Raw genomic sequence first — 16,862 nt, 5'->3', positions numbered from 1 at the left:
GTGTCATCTTATGTAGATGGCTTTTAATACTTTATAACGCTTGGATCCTTCAAAGGTTTAACTACAGTTTATACAAAATTGTGACTACTCTCTCTAACCTATGTTAGTGTAAAAACCTTTGCTACATATTTCTTTTTCTCATCAAAACTTGATTTTAAGTGAACACAAAATAATCTACTCTTCCATTAGACCAGCTCCGCCGAGTTGACGGCTTATCGGTGCTGCTTGAAAGAGATATAATCAAATGCACAAAACTTTAAATATAATAATGTAACTTAGAACATTTCTTTGATTTTGACGTATTGTCCTTTACTCACCCATAATGTAAAATACTTTAGTAGCTTGAATAACGTTACTACACCACCACAATTAATTACCCATTCTTGCCAAACGGGCTAATTCGTTTATTTTAATTAACGATTTGGTAAAGAAATAAAATTCATAAATAAATAAATGGTTAGTTGCGAGGGTATAGTCACATGATGTTTAATGGTGGTTAAAAGACTACGTATCGAAACAAACCTTTGCTGCCGATTTTTTTTCGATTGGCAGAACAGCTCCATATGCATGGAATGGTAGAATTTGTGCGTTTAACTATTTTTATGATGAGAAAGTTTGGTATTTTAGAGTTTAAAATGTTTCATTTTTATTGTTTATACCTCTTTTACGTTTTGAATTTATTACTCATATTAAGCCTTTTTTTTAAACATTACTTTAATGATGTTCTAACACGACAGGCACACATCTCATTCCATGTCAATATTCCTCTCCACTTGTGAACCATTCATTATGCACGCGTGACCAGTGAAACCTGTAATGTTTACCCAACTGAAACACTATTTTCAAATATAGCGAACAACACAGTACTCAAACAGTGCCATTTTAATAACTAATTCATACTATTCTCAAATACTACTAAATAAATATTGCTCCAAGGTATGCACTTACCAACTAGTGTCTCTGGGTAATTTTGTAATGCCCAATTATTTAAGTTCTCAATTAATGAAATATCCTTTTCATGTTCAAATACTATTGTCTCATTCTGAAGTCCTAAAAGACAACCATTTTAAAATCTGTGTATAATTATTTGTTGAATATTTGTAGCAGAAGATTATCCTTAAAGTCTGTTTTAATAATTCAAATTATACATTACCCTTCTGTTTTAATCCTATTCCCTACATATACCAGTCCTATATTATTAATAACAAAAGTATAATTCTCATTATCACTCTAACTCAATACAGTATATACCATTCTTAAAATGTTCCTGAACAGAAAAAAGGCCATCTTCATGTTAATATTAAAGTATTATTTTAACACATTGTAAAATTACTCCACTAATACCTTTATTATTATGTACTCTCCTTTAGTCCCAAAGATAAGAGCACCATAAAATGGTGACATGCAACAGTTTTACTGCAACTGTTTTCAAAACAGCTTGAGAAATAACTCGGTATACAGCTATATGTGGCAATATCAAAGTAAAAACGTTTTAATGTATCAGTGTAACATACCTCATATGATATGGCCATTCTTATATCTTGATGCTTCTGTAATATCCTAAATTATGACAGTAGTATCCTGATGTTACTACACAAAAAGTTTCAACACACTATCCTAACAGTATCTCAGTATATAATTACCCAATGTCCCTGGTATGAAACATTATACAATGGTACTATTCCAAAATCCAGTAAAAATACCATATGGCAGTCCCACTACATCTGTATCCTACAATGAAAGTATCTTAACATCTGTTTCCTACTGTAATTATACTGTCAAAGAATAATATAATCTTCAACTGAGAATGCATCACCTTAACTATCAAAATAAAAATACAAAGTTCCTATAAGAAAAACAATTTCAATGCCTTTATGAAAATAATTCCTTAAAAGTTCTAGTAAAAATACTATTTCAACGTCCTACAGTAAGAATATCATACTTTCCAATAACAAAATTAATACTCCAATTTCATATAGCAAAATTATTCCAGTATTTGTAAAATTCTTAGGTTTACTTTCAAAAGATTCAGGACTCATTTAATCAAAAATGACTTTTATTTATTTTCTTAACAGTGTACAACAATATTGGCTTGTTATATAACGGTCAGATATTTTAGTCAATCAAATACGAGAAAGATTAAAATATTGACGAGGCTTTTTACATCATCCATAGATCTTATTTTCTTTTCTTAATTTTATTACAAAGCTACATTGGCAATTCATAATTGAATAAATCACTTCAAAATGCATTGCAATTAAACTTTATTTACATTTTGTCTTCAATAGGCCTATCAGTTTGTTTGTTTTTAATCTTAAAAAATCAGAAAAAAATGTAAGGTAGTTTAAAGATTTGTTTTATTACAACTGCAGTTTTCATCGCCTGATAAGATTAAGTACTGTCATTCTTAACATCAGTGAACCTTCTACAAAATTAAACATTAACATACATGCTTAAAACCTAACTTACTTTACAATTATACTCACATAGAACATTAATGGAAATTTAAAATATAAATTCGATATGAATGATGTATAATAAACAAAGTGAAAAATACACAGCACTGATTATTTAAGCAAACTTTTTTTTTTACGAGGTAACACTGATCTTTGTCTACACAAGAGAAAAAACATTTTTCAAAAATAGTGTTGAAATTGAAGAGAACTTCAGCTATGATACATAAAAAATAATAAAAGCAGAAAGAACACTTATTTTGTGTAAAGTGGCTAATTCACATCATAATAGGAAAATGCAGATTATAATCCATTTCAGTAATACTAAACAAAAACTTGGTATATACTCTCCACACATTACTTCTTAAACATAACAAATAAAGAAAAAAGGCTGTGAATACTGAATTATACACTGTAGTTTATCTTAATAGCATTCAATGTATAATTATATAATCATAGTAATGTTGCACATGATTCACAGTGAAATAAGACCACATACATATGTACAATAAAATCCAAACATAGTATTTATTAAAATCATTAAATGGTCATAAACATGACTGATTCTATGGTTGTGCCACATGCATGAACAGATTATACATCAGCAAACAAAAATATTTATGTTGTACTTTTTATATACACGTGAAAAACGTTATCCCAGAAGTTACTGTAGAAATGTTAAAAAAGTCTACTAGCAATAAATCTTGATGAAGAACATAAAAAGTGGAATGAAATAATGGTTATTACTTTGGTCTATCAAAACGAGCAAGCTTTAGGTTTTTTAAACTTACCTAGTAATTAGCAGCACTTAAAATACAAATGTGCTTATGATCAATTAACACACTCTTAAGTTTGATTTTTTTTCCATAAACAATTTCAATAGTCACCTTTTGTGATCCACCAACAGAATAAAAATTTTCCACATTGAATTTACACAACAGTCAACAGGTGCTGAATCATTTTTAATATTCTTTGTGGGGGGGTTTCTGTGAAACCTTTATGTGCCACTGTTACATTGAACAACTACTCATATCAACAACAATAATTGCTGCACAAAGTGCAAATTAATATTCAATATTTTTCCCCACAAACAATCTTGATAACTTGAAGCATTTAGGGCACTGTTCCATAAGGCAAGTCACATTTTGTGTGGAATGTGACATTTTTAGTTCTTCATATTCAATTAACTGTGCTGATTATTACTAAAATATAATATAGGCAAAAACAGCAACAGCTGGTAGGCAGAAATACACAAAAATTATCTTAATAATTTCTGACATAAGTTCCACTTGGTCACAAAACAAATGATTTCTTCAAAGGTACTCAAGAATGAATATCATAATTCCATAAGTACATATCTCTCATGTTAACATCTGCTTGTTGGGGTCCTCGAGGGGAGCTCTGGCTGATCGGACCATTAAGTACTGCTGGAACTGATGACAGTGGAGGACCAGGAGGACTTAAAGAACTTGGCTGATCAGCTGCAACATAATACAGTTAAAAATCAGTCTCATTTTCAAGAGCGCTAAGGCTTCAGTGCAAATTAATGTCAATGGAATAGAAATGCATTTTCCAATTAGTTTAGTAAATATGGCATTAATATTTTTCACTGGGGCACTGGAAAGCTGGCCTATCCTTTCAGAATGTTTATCAGGTAGGTAAGTATAAACTTTAACCAATGACACTTATAAAGTAACAGTACACCAGCTTCAAGATTAAAAAAAGAAAAAGAAAAAAGATGTAAAATGGTGATTAAAAATGTTTATTGATCTTACGTTTTCTTCTTTCTCTTTCTTCTGACCTCAAAGGGCACTTAACCTTAAGAACATATACAACATTTTAAGCACCTCTCTCCACTAATTAATTTATCTAACTCTGAGAAGAATGAAACAAAATCCATCCCTGGAAAGAGGAGCATTTTGATGCTCTTCAGGATTTGGCCTCCAGTGACCTTATAAATTACTAACAAGTTTCAGGCATCTTAAGGACAAAAATACAGTTTTATATAAGCAGATTTAATTTTTGAAAAATGCTGTCTTTCAGGTTTAGAAGTACAGTGACTAAGATTTATATATATATATATATGACTGAAAAATATCCTTTACCAAAAAGTATTTTAGGAAACTTTACAAAATATTCCAGGGTATAAAACACAGAGCTTATAAGCTGTTCTCAATCTTCTGGTAATCTTTAGGACATTTTAGTAAATGAAATTAACTTTATTATAATAATCAGTTTTTCAAATTTCATAACCATACTAAATCTTTCAGAAAGCTCAATTAATACGCGAGGTTCAAACACTTCTCAAGACAAAAAATTCCAAGAATCTTTCCAATCTTTTAAGGATTAGAGTTAGATTTCAAGGATCTAAAATTAGAGGAAACAAATACTCAAAAATTAGTCTGACTTTGGCATTGTATAAGTAGTATCACCTTAATACTTCATCTGTTGATCAAGCAGACAAACATTCAGCTCTCTACAAGTGGTATCTTATGAAAGATAAGGCAAGTGTAGAGAACCTCTGATTGATACTAATTAACTTTGATTTAACTCTTTAAAACTCATAATCATTTGCATGTTTTGACAGAATTATTTTCATGATTTCATAATAACTGTCACCACACCTGATAAAATTTTTGGTCTATTTATAAAAGGTAAATAATAACATGGTCTGGATTAAATTTCAGCCAGAAAAACCTAAACCTTATTGGATGCTATCATCGTCCAATAGACGAATCAGTATTTTCAGCCAGATGCTGGCAGGCAGTATCCACTCTAGTTTAAGAACTCAAGCATTTTACTAACACACATCTTTTTATTTGTTAAAGTAGTACCCAAGTTAGTTTCAAAGGACAGGTGTTAGAATTAAGTTCTCAGATTTAAAACTACCTTCAAACTACTAAATGGTGTGATATTCTGGACTTATCGGTAAAATAAAACAAATTTTGAATGCTTAAAAAACCATATAGCCATTCTAATTACTCTTTCCAGAAATATTGTTGTTCCTTGGAAATGCCAGACTGGCTACTTCAACCAAAAGATCAGATAATGCTGTAATACAACTCAATGCAGTTCATGGTTTACTGTTTATTCTTGGTGCAATTTAAGTCTGAAGATGAACGTGATTTTTTTACAACAAGAATTTGAACTTCAAATATTTTAGGTAGGTGTTAAATTTAATAGCTGTAGAATCTCTATATCTACAATTTTGAGTTCTTCAGAAAAAATTTTTAAAGAAGCACAAATTTATACTAGGTAATTCACAGAAAATTCAATCTGAGTAAACTAACTGGCAATGCTAAATACAATCTGTATTTTATTAACACCTAATATTTAAAAAATGGCAAAGATGTATTTCTAAAACACACATCACTTCTCAACTAAAATGCTGCAAATTGACCAACATCTGCATGATTAGCAAGTCCAGTAATCAGTAGATCAATATATACAACCAAAATTAACATATTCATGACAGTATCCAATACATATGAAAAACAACATCAAGTGTTTATTTAATAAATAAAACCTAAGTTGAATTAACATAATTCTTGAATCCATTTCAGATGCTAGCTATTTAGATAAAAGTATTCTGGTAAAACAGAAAAGAAAGAAAAAAAAATGTATCTGGTGAAATAGTTGTACCACTGAATTTCCTGTTCCATCTCTTCTTATGGTAAAGATGTTGTAGTTTGTGTCCATGCATCACTCATAGCAAGGAAGATTGGATAGCTTTTATATAATCAGTGTAAGACTGTGGCTATCATGTATCAGCCTACATTATCACTAAAGCAAATTTAGCAATTTGTTTCTTTATGATTATTACCATTACATACTAATAATCAATTAATTTATATCCTTATTTCAGCTGCTAACCAGAGAAGGAATGTATGTAGTGAAATGTTCTGGGAATCAATACTGAGTTTTCTTGTTAGAAAGAAAGATGCATTATCCACTGATTTCAGTTTACACCCAACTGGGACTTGAATAAATTATCCAAATAGTTTCTAGAATGATATTGTGGTATTGTTACCTTTTTCACTCAACTGTTAACAGTTGAATGGAAGTTAAAGGCTTACTTTTCTGTTTGATTCATATCCAATTATTTTATCATTATGGTACTTTATCATATCTCCTTCAACATGATAAGCTATTGCAAAGACATCAGTATTACTGTACAAATATTTACAGTAAAAATAGACAGACAGAAGAAAAAGAAAGACAGACAAAAGAAGCCTTCTACATCTAAAACTGATGTGGTAATATAAAGCCAACCTAGCACAGTAATCAGTATAATATGAAAACCATTATTGAAACCACTTAAATGATTAGTTGATTCAAGTCCAGAAAATCTGATCTTTCTAACAGGGTGAAGGTTCAAGACTTGGATCTTACAATCATATACAGTCCTTCCTAGAGTTTATCTCAAGACAGCAGCAGATTAGAGCCAAAACATCAGATATAAATTAACTAGTAATTAATATCTGACACTAATAACTAATTAGTAATTATACTTGGGTGATTATATAGGTTAGTTACGATGGCAAGTCAGTATTCATATTTATCTGTTGTTATTAAATCTAGTTTCTCTCTAGCAATGGCCATACTGATTAATTTCTCCCTAACTATAATAGTGACTAAAATGACTGATAATTTTGAATCGTATGGTTTTTAAAATAGTATGTCATGTTAAACTGACCTCCTTTAACCCTGAACATGGTTCAGTCAACTGTTCTTGCTTTTAAACAGTTGAATTACTAATCGTGATACAAGTTGTATGTGTATGTATAAGTACAAGGGTGTTTATTTACAGATTTTGACTTTATAACACATTGTACAACAATAGTTGAAGACTATTTACGCTAGAGGAATAATTGGTTGTTCATCAAATCTTCACTTTTACCGAAGTTACTGGTTTTTAGTTATACTATCAGAAATTCACTGTTACCAACTCAACACGAGTTAAATGGCAACGTTTCATAAGATGGCAGTTGTCCCTTCCCTCTAATATTACACAGTAAGAGTGGCTTAAAGACTTTTCTTTAGTCAAAGGACATGCTAGAGAGAGAATTGGGAAAAAATTAAATATGTTTTTTGACAGTTATGTTTCTCAAAGAAACAATGTATTAATTATATGTAGTTACTCTAATTAACAGTACTAGTCATATTATTTATATCAAATGCCATTATGTTTGACATTTTAGTCACTTTTACTATAAAAATTATATTGCATTGTTAACTTAATACATGTATTTTGAATTAACCTAAATTTCCCAAACTGGCAAAACTTTAAGATATTATCAGGATTACAACCAAAAATATTATTAAGTGTGATGATACTCAATGAAAACATGCACTGTAATAAGTAGAAATACAAAAAAAGTGTACTTAATTACCTGTTCCAACTACCAGGCTGATTCTTAGTTTTGCTCTAAGCTTGCTTTGATTTAAAAGTTAATATTAATTCTTATGGAATTTTTCCAAAAATTTCATACTTTGTACGGCTGATTAAAAAATAAAAGGCAATTCCCAGGTCTCAATAATTCATACTAACTAAGCATGTAAACAAACAGTAACGCAGGACAAAAAACAAACAATTTATAGCCTTGGCATTTTATATTTTAACATGAGCATTTTTTTTTTCTCTCTTTCAAAAACTAAGACCTCAGATAACCTTCTGCTATTACAGATCCAGTTTAAATAATGTACTTTAGGACTGAAGAAACATTTATTGAAATAGAACCATGTCAAATACAATATAAACATAAATTATAATTATCTAGAGTTTGTTGAAGTGAAAATATATAACAAGTTAACTAAACGAATCAAAGCAGAACAAGTCTATGCTCAAACATGATGTGTCATTTATACTTAACAGGCCAATGAAACACTCACTGCATAGCTATCCCTATACAGAAATACATACCAAGAGCAGAAGGCAACTTTCCTCCTCTCTTAACTAGCAATCTTACACTGTTGCTACCCTGTCTGATGAGTTCTATTGCTTCTGCATGAGTCATATTCTTGGTGTTGATTCCATTGATTTCAATTATCTGGTCACCAACCTGAACATGAATCAGTTTTAATACAACAGTCCATTAAATGATGTCTACTCTGTTACTATAGCTTTCCTTCTCCTTCTACATGATACTTTAAGTAATATAAAATCTACTAACACCATTTTTTGTCCATAAATTTTTATATAAAATTGCATTTGGTATTTTGGTTTAACTTCCTCTGGTTCTTTACATTTCAAATTCATCAATTTTAAAACTTAGAAGATAAACTTTTTACTACATTTTAGATTCAAAGTTAAAGAATTAGGTATTAGAAAGAATACGAGTTAAAATACATGCAAAAGAAAAAATAAGGTATTTAACTAAACAAATGCTAGAAAAAACGAATTTTTTCTACAATGTATATGAAATAAGATCTTCAAGCATTACTTTGTAAATTCAATCAAATTTGTTTGCTTGTAATACATAAAGACAGTAATAGAACATTGATTTCCATATCTGTACAATCTGTTCATATGATAATACTTCAATTTTCCTAATATGTTCAAAGTCCACCAAAACACAACAGTAAATCAGCACACACATGTACTTCCATTAATTATATTTTACTTAATGCTCTTCCAGCAAGAACCTCAAAAACGTTGACTATGATCCTAATCCCACTGAAACTTAACCAGATTTGTATAGCATTTTAATTAACTTATGTAGAACTACAACCAAATTATCTGTCAGCTTAAGAATCCTAAGTTTCTCACACAAATGTGAACAAGTTTCTTTGTTGTTTGATTTTAAGGATTAATTTTTTCTGTAGAGTAACTTGTACAACTAAACAATATTTTTTTTAAGGTACACCAATTATTAAAGCTAAACTTTTATCTTTACAGATACAATGTGAAAGTTAATATGTTCCTAAACTGAAAAAAAAAAATATCTCCAGTAACATTTGCTTGTACTGACACTATAACTATATCTCAATATCCAGGATTTCCACTCTTTGTCCATCTATGCACTGATAATTCTTGCTCTAGTCATTTGAACACTACTCGGATGCCTTTGGTAAATTCTAATTTGCAAATTTCTTTACCAACTTTAATACATCTTCTTATTTATTACTGTATTTAGATAAGCATCTCATTTAAATAATGTAATCACTTTTTCAAGACATAAACTGGCTTTTATTGTAGAAGTAGGGCAGGAGAGTGTCATTGGAGGAAAATACTACTGGAAATACATTTTCATTCAGGAAAATTCTTAATAACAAGAAATCCACTTCAAGTAAAAATGTATCTCAGAATGGCTGGTATAGGTGTTAACACTTTTACTAATAAAGCAGAAAACAGCATTTCAACCTTCCTAGGTCATCTTCAGGTTAACAAAGATAAACATGAAGATAACCTAAGAAGGTTGAAACATTCTCTGCTTCATTAGTAAAAGTGTTAATACCCCTACCAGCTGCTCTGAGATACAGTTTAGGAAAATGTTAACTTCTCAAACATACTTACCATCTGTTGACACTGTAGCTATAACCCCACACCAAGAAGGTGGAGGCTTGATCCATACAGTACACATCTCTGTATAACAGGAGTGCACCAAGATAAAAGATGGTACAAGGTTGTAGGAACAACACTATAATCAAAACAGATATACTTTTCACCTGGAACTTAGTATCTATATCAAAGGTGAAACAGAATACAAGTAACCATAACTATAACCCAGCTCCAACCAGATAGATAGATGAGGTTCCATAGCTTGGGGTATGAATTAAGGGGCTGTGGTACCTATACCCCAGATTGGTAGTTTGGGCTACTGGACTGCAATGTTATCTATATATCTATACATATATAGAGAGACACACTTTTGATTGGATCCCAACGTGTAGCCATAGAGTGATTCATTTCAAACCACCAGAACCACTATGAAAGTAAGCAAGCAACACCCAAGAGTAGAAACTTACTCCTCCACCTGAAGAAGTTCAAAAGACAATACCCGAAGCTCAGAATGATGGGACTGTGTATGCCATACTCAACTAAAGGAACTCATCCAGTCTGAAATTATAAACATTCATATTCACTACTCACTCAAGTGGACAAGGAGTATTTCACAATGGAGAGGACATGGAATCTGTCCTCAACCAAGAACCTATGAAGAAACTGCTTTGTATTTAGAACTATGAGGAGATAGTAAACTGACCACCTTCCATGAACAATACATTAAACCAACATTGTGATCAAAGACAAGGGCTATGAGCTCCCCAGTCAGATAGCTTTGTGTTCAGATCCAGAATTAAAAGTAGGTTCCCACAGAGGCTAGTGCCACTCCTACTGACATCTGGGAAAAATATTCAAGGACCATAGTAGGAGGGCCCCCAACCTTCCTTTATCTCCAAAAGTGGAGGAACAAAATTAAGCTCTCTCGAGGAAAGGCCCCTGTCCATACCCTAGCAACAAGAAACTAGGGTGGTAAGGACTCCAAACTCCACTAGTAGAGTCAGGAGGGAGGGAGAGGGAGGGGGGTTTGGAGATAAATGCTTTGGGGAGTCTTGAAAAATGAGGAACAGTGCTCTGGAAACTGTACAATAGGTAAATAAAGCTCCCTATGTTTTTAAACAACATCCACTGTAGTTTAGTCATGACTGTCCATGACTGGCAGTTCATAATAAGGTAATACCATCCTAGATTGTCTTATGCAAGACCCCATTTTGACAAAGCCTGTTGCAACTGGTATTAATTATAATGAAAGTGGTTGTTAGTACAGATTTGAGAAGATAAAATATACCTGTTTGGGCAACACTCACCACAGAGTGGGATCGAGTCAAAAAGAAGGGGAGCATGGGAATAAAAAGAAATACATGATTGAGGGAAATACTCACCTCTCATTAAAGTCTAACAAATGTGGTCGAAATAACTACAGGGAGTAGTTGAAAACCTTCAGAAGAGGAAAAAGCTAGATCGTGTAAATAATGAGAAAGAAAAGTATTAGTAGTAGTCCACATACCAGCCCACATTATGTCTTTCTGAAGGCAATTCAATCTGGCAGCTAATAATATAGAGATATGATGAATCTGATGTGGCATACAAAAGATTCCTCTACTGTTAAGATAATTCATTATACGCCATGTGAATAAACTTGTGAGGGTAATCTGAGATAAGTATTAGGAAATAGAAGAATTCCAATGAATGAACAATCAGTTCCTAGTACCTTAAAATGAGTTTGTATGAGCCACATAACACTTGAAGGATATAATAAACAATTTGGATGAGAGTAGTCATAAAGGTGAAAAATAGTTGACAAATGGATAGGTAAGAAGGATCTTTCCCCTGGTATACCAGAGTCTTGGGAAGAAAAGAACTATTGGGAAAGAACTGGGAAAATGTGGAATGGTTGGTTGGTTGAGTTGGTGTTTTATGGAACAAAGTAACTAGGCTATCTGTGCCAAATATCTGATAAAAAAGTTAAAATTAAATTAAAATTAATAAAAAGAAATTTAGGTAAAACATAAAGTTTAAAAAAAACACAATATTAAAACCAATTTTTACATCTAGTCTACAGTGGTAAGAGAAAAACTACAGTAACATAAATTGTAAAGGACTTTCTGTAGCATAACTGAATTACCATAACTCGCCAGGAAAACTAACAAGTAAGTTCAAAAACCACCATTAGTCACCTGAAGTTGGCCTTATCAGTCCTGGTTCCAAGCTATTTGATGTTATGGCCATTTTCAGAGAGTAATAAAAGTTTTAAAAGACTTCTAGCAAAATTTTAATTAAAATATGCCAGGATGACTAACTGGTAGTTCAAACAGCAGCTTTATTCAGCTGAAGTTGGCTTTTCCAGTCTTAGTTTCGAGTTATTTAACTTTACAGCCATTTTCTAATTTCAAATCGAACTATATAGACAGTGACTCTTAAAAGGGAATCTCATTAAAAAAGGTCTAATGTACAAATTGAATGGAATTAAAAAGATTGATGGCCTTTAAAAAATTAAAAACCTTTCCAAGGTGGGCAGTGTCACCATCACCAATAACACTGTCTAACGTTATGGACAAACCTTGGGACAGAATATGGTTAAAATAGCACCGTTGTTGAGAGTCATAATGACGGCAAGAAAGTAGAATGTAGTTTACTGTGACCTGGTGCATCAGTTCCAGATAAAAGACAACAATAAGTTAAAAAACTGTGACCAATGTGTAGTCTAGTTAGAACAACTTCCTCTTTCCAATCCTCACAGAAGCAAAACGGCCAAAGTCCAATATAGCCGAGCCTTGAATACAGGACCATAGTCCATGTATGTAACAAGCATAGTGGTGATAATGCCAGATCAGACAGATTTTGCTGCAGTGTCAGTGAGCTCGTTCCCATGAACACCAACATAGCCCAGTATCCAGAAAAACAGGATAGAAGTAGATGTTAAAGATAATTGGGCCAGACAGTTTTGAATATCAGCGAGAACAGGGTGTGAACTAACATGAAGCAATTCCAGGGCCATTAGAGAACTAAGCAAGTCAGTATAAATAGTGTAATTTGAGTACTGCCTAGCTTCTAAGTGATCCAGGGCGAGAGAAATGGCATACAGTTCAGCAGTGAACACAGAAGCTGTAGAGGGGATTCTGTGTGCAACCACTGAACTACAACAAACCATGGCAGAGCCCACACAGTCACTTGATTTTGAACCACCTTTATAAATAGGAATGGAAGGACAGTTCAAAAATGTTCAGCAAATAACAGACAGTATTTCCAATTGGGAGTGTCTGCTTTTCTCAGATGACTAAAGGACGGGTCACATTTAGGAACTGTAAGAAGCCATGGTGAGATGGGCTGACCAGTGGATACAACAATGTCATCTAATGACAAACCCAATTCATCCAACTGCGCCTGGATACCAAGGCCAAAAGGAGCAATGGCAGATTGTCTGTTCTGAAAAAATATGGCCCACCAAGGAAGGGAAAGACAACCCCAGGTGGGATGCTTTGGTAAGGAACGAAATTTCGAAGCATACAGTAAAGACAGTTACAAACGTCGGAGGTGCAAAGAAGGTTCATGAAACTGTGTATAAGCTCTGAGCTGGGGAAGTGCAGAAATCCCCAGTGCAGAAGCGAAGTCCTTGATGATGAATGGGATCCAGCATCTTGAAGGTCCTGGCAGAGCCATAGACCAGTGATCCATAGTCGAGTTTCGATAGAATAAGAGCACAATAAAGCTTTTGCACATTTGACTTGTAGCTGCTTCATGTGTGGTATAAAAGTCAACTTACAGTCAAAGATAAGCCCCAAGAACTTTGTCTCAGGGACCACAGATAGCACAACACCAATACAGAGTTCAGGATCAGGGTGAATATCCAGTTGGCAGCAAAATGTATGCACATGATTTTAGAGGGAGAGAGAGAAGTTAAAACTGTTTGCTGTGATCCACTTCAGTAAACGATTGAGGGCAGTCTGTAGCTTCTGCTCAAAAAACCTCATGTTTGACAGCTGACATGAGATGTGAAAGTCATTGACATAGAGCCCATTTGCAACAGTAAGAGGGAGTTGTTCAGTGATGGCATTAATCTTTATACTGAAAAGTGTGACATTCAAAACATAACCCCACGTTCCTGTAGAAAAAAATGGGAAAGTGTCAAATCCACATGAACTTGGAATCACCTGTCCATCAAAACAATTTTAATAAAAATGGGCAAATGGCCAAGTAACCCATATATATATATATATATATATATATATGAGGTATCACAAAATGCCAAACCTCCAGGTTGCATCATAAACCTTCTCAATGTCAAAGAATATTGATACAAAATGTTGTCATTTGAGAAAGGCTTCTTTAATTGACATTTCAAGTCGAATCAGGTGGTCCATGGTGGAGCACTGTTGTCGGAACCCACACTGGGTGAGCGAGATAAGGTTGTTTGATTCAAGGAACCAAACAAGACAAGCATTAACCATCCTCTCTTAGGTCTTACAGAGACAGCTCATCAAAGCAATTGGATGGTAGTTTGAAGGAATCTTGGGGTCCTTCCCAGGCTTAAAGAAAGGTAGGACAATAGCTTGGCTCCAGGCATCAGGAAAAACATTCTCCTGCCAGATCTGGTTAAAAACAATCAGAAGAATAGCAAAAGAAACAGGAGATATATGGTACAGCATTTTATAGTGTATATTATCAGGTCCGACCAATGAAGGGCCAATTTGAGTTCCATCAGTGTGAAGAGACGATTATAGTCATAAAGACAATCAGCTTGAAAGGAAAGAGGTGATCGCTCTGCCCGAGTCTTGATGGCTAAAAAGGTGAGGGGAGAAGCAGAAATGCTAACTACCTGGCAATAGCTTTCACATAGAGTATTGACGATACTCAGGGTATCAGCTACTTCCTAGCCATCAGAGAGTAAGATCAAGAGGAGGACAAAATTATATTGCCCATTGACCATTCAAATCTTGTCCCATATGACTTTGAAACTGGTGGCAGAAGATATGCTGGTTATGAACTTAATCCAAGATTCCTTGTTGGTTTGACATCTTACCCACCAAGCATGTGCATGGGCCTTCTGGAAAGCAGTGCAGTATGAAAAGTATCCCAAGCCCGTTTTTGAGCCTTCCAAGCCATGTGGCAGGCAGGATTCCACCATGGACAAGGATATCGTGGAAAACGTATCGAGGTTTTAGGAATATATTGAGCACCTGCCTGTATAATACAGTCAGTTACTGTTGCCACACAGTCATCTATAGATGGCTTACAGACGATGGCAGAATCATTTTTAGTGAGAGCGGTCAAATAGGTCACTTTGCTTAATTCAGTTTCCGCTGGGGCATGCATGTCAGGTGGCATCGACCCCAGCCAGTCTCTCTCAAAATTATAGGAAGATGATCACTGCCTCGTGGATTATTGTCAACCCTCCATGAAAAGTGGGAGAATAGTGAAGGGGAGCAAATTGAGAGATCAATAGCAGTAAAAGACTGATTAGGTGCATGGAAATAAGTAGAAAAAAGAACCAGTATTGAAAAGAGAAAGGTTGTGATCAGAGAGCATACACTCTACAGAGCAACACCTCCAATGAACATCAGCACTTCCCAAGAGGGAGTTATGTCCATTAAAGTTCCCTAGGATTAAAAAGGGAGATGGCAACTGTTCAATGAGAGCATCAAAATCTGATTGATCATAGGTCTCTCCAGGCAACAGGTAAAAAGAACAAACAGTGATGGTACATCCCAAGGAAATATGGATGGCTACAGCCTCCAAGGGTGTGTCATGTGGCAAAGACACAGTAAGCACATGCTGATCAAAAAACAGTGCCACCCCTCCATGCTCTCGTCCATCACATAGCTTGTCATTTCTATACAAAGAAAACTGCCAAAAGATGACTGTATCGGCAGGTTTCAGAAATGTTTCCTGTAAGGAAAGACATGAAGGATGGTAGGAAGCAATAAGTGTTTTGATGTCATCCAGATTAGAACATAAACCTCGACAATTCCAATGTATCAAGGTGGCCATTTTTATTTATGTGTTTGTGAATGGGGTGGAGAACCCCTCTGTTTATGACCACATCTTTTTTCTTTATTGCCTTTATTTGAGGGAGATCTATCAACCTCCATGGATATTGCCCTGGGTCGATTGGACAGGTCTTAGCTGTTAGAAGTGGATTCTGGCAACCAAGGATGTGAAGGAATGAGCATTTTGCATCTTAGGGTGGGAAGAGATGTACCCAAGAAAATACTCATAGCCAGAACCAAAGGAAGTGGATCTTGGGATTTGTTGGAATGTATGTTAGGGACAGAGATGGGTGTTGAAGTTGATTTATCAACTTTTAACCATGGAGGTTAAAAGGCTTTTCATTTGGTTTAAGAATGATTCTTTTGGAGGCATAGAGATATCTGTCTTCACTTCCATAGTAGTAGCGGAATGAAGTACAGTGGCATACGCCTGAGATGAAGTGTTGGACAGCAATTTTCGAGCCTCAGGGTAAGTAACGTTTTGAATCATCTTCAAATACTGCACCTCTTTTTCTTCCAACCATTTAGGGCAAGAACGAAAGTAGGATGGGTGAGAGCCAGTGCAATTGACAGAATGAGGGTCCATTTCACTCTCATTGTGGTTCGTAACAACACAACAAGCATATGTCAAGAAACCACGACATGATGTCTTTGAGTGACCAAACTGCTGACACTGGAAATATTGGAGAGGGTTTGGAAAGTATGGCCATACCCTGCAATTATCATAACTTGCCATGATGGTGGCAGATGGACATGGTGATGTAAATGTCAGAATGAGGATATTGGTCAGCATTGTAATTCCATCTTTGCGAGTGGAGATACGCCTCACTGCAGAAACTCCTTGGGTGGAGAAACCAACGAGAATCACTGACTTGGGGATGTTCTTCCAGTCCCTCTCAACAATAACTCCTTATGATGAAT

The 16,862-nt window shown here is 34.1% G+C and overlaps 1 protein-coding gene across 10 annotated transcripts in view; it reads right to left on the bottom strand.

Moving 5' to 3' along the window:
* Positions 1 to 2,038: 2,038 nt before the first annotated feature.
* Positions 2,039 to 16,862, bottom strand: part of LOC143241135 (membrane-associated guanylate kinase, WW and PDZ domain-containing protein 1-like) — a 120,058-nt gene continuing 105,234 nt past the window's right edge. For all 10 annotated transcript variants that reach the window (XR_013022200.1, XM_076484741.1, XM_076484740.1 and 7 more), the window contains 2 exons: positions 8,377 to 8,515; positions 2,039 to 3,934 (listed from right to left, as the gene is read on the bottom strand). Coding sequence is in view for 9 of the 10 variants with exons in the window: in XM_076484741.1 (XP_076340856.1) it covers positions 3,777 to 3,934; positions 8,377 to 8,515 (297 nt within the window). In the remaining variant the exon portion in view is untranslated. The remainder of the gene's footprint in view (positions 3,935 to 8,376; positions 8,516 to 16,862) is intronic.

This window comes from Tachypleus tridentatus, chromosome 13 (assembly GCF_004210375.1).
Source record: "Tachypleus tridentatus isolate NWPU-2018 chromosome 13, ASM421037v1, whole genome shotgun sequence".
Classification (NCBI taxonomy): Eukaryota; Metazoa; Arthropoda; class Merostomata; order Xiphosura; family Limulidae; genus Tachypleus; species Tachypleus tridentatus.
The sequence above is the reverse complement of the archived record's forward strand: the minus strand, read 5'-3'. Positions and strand labels throughout refer to the sequence as shown.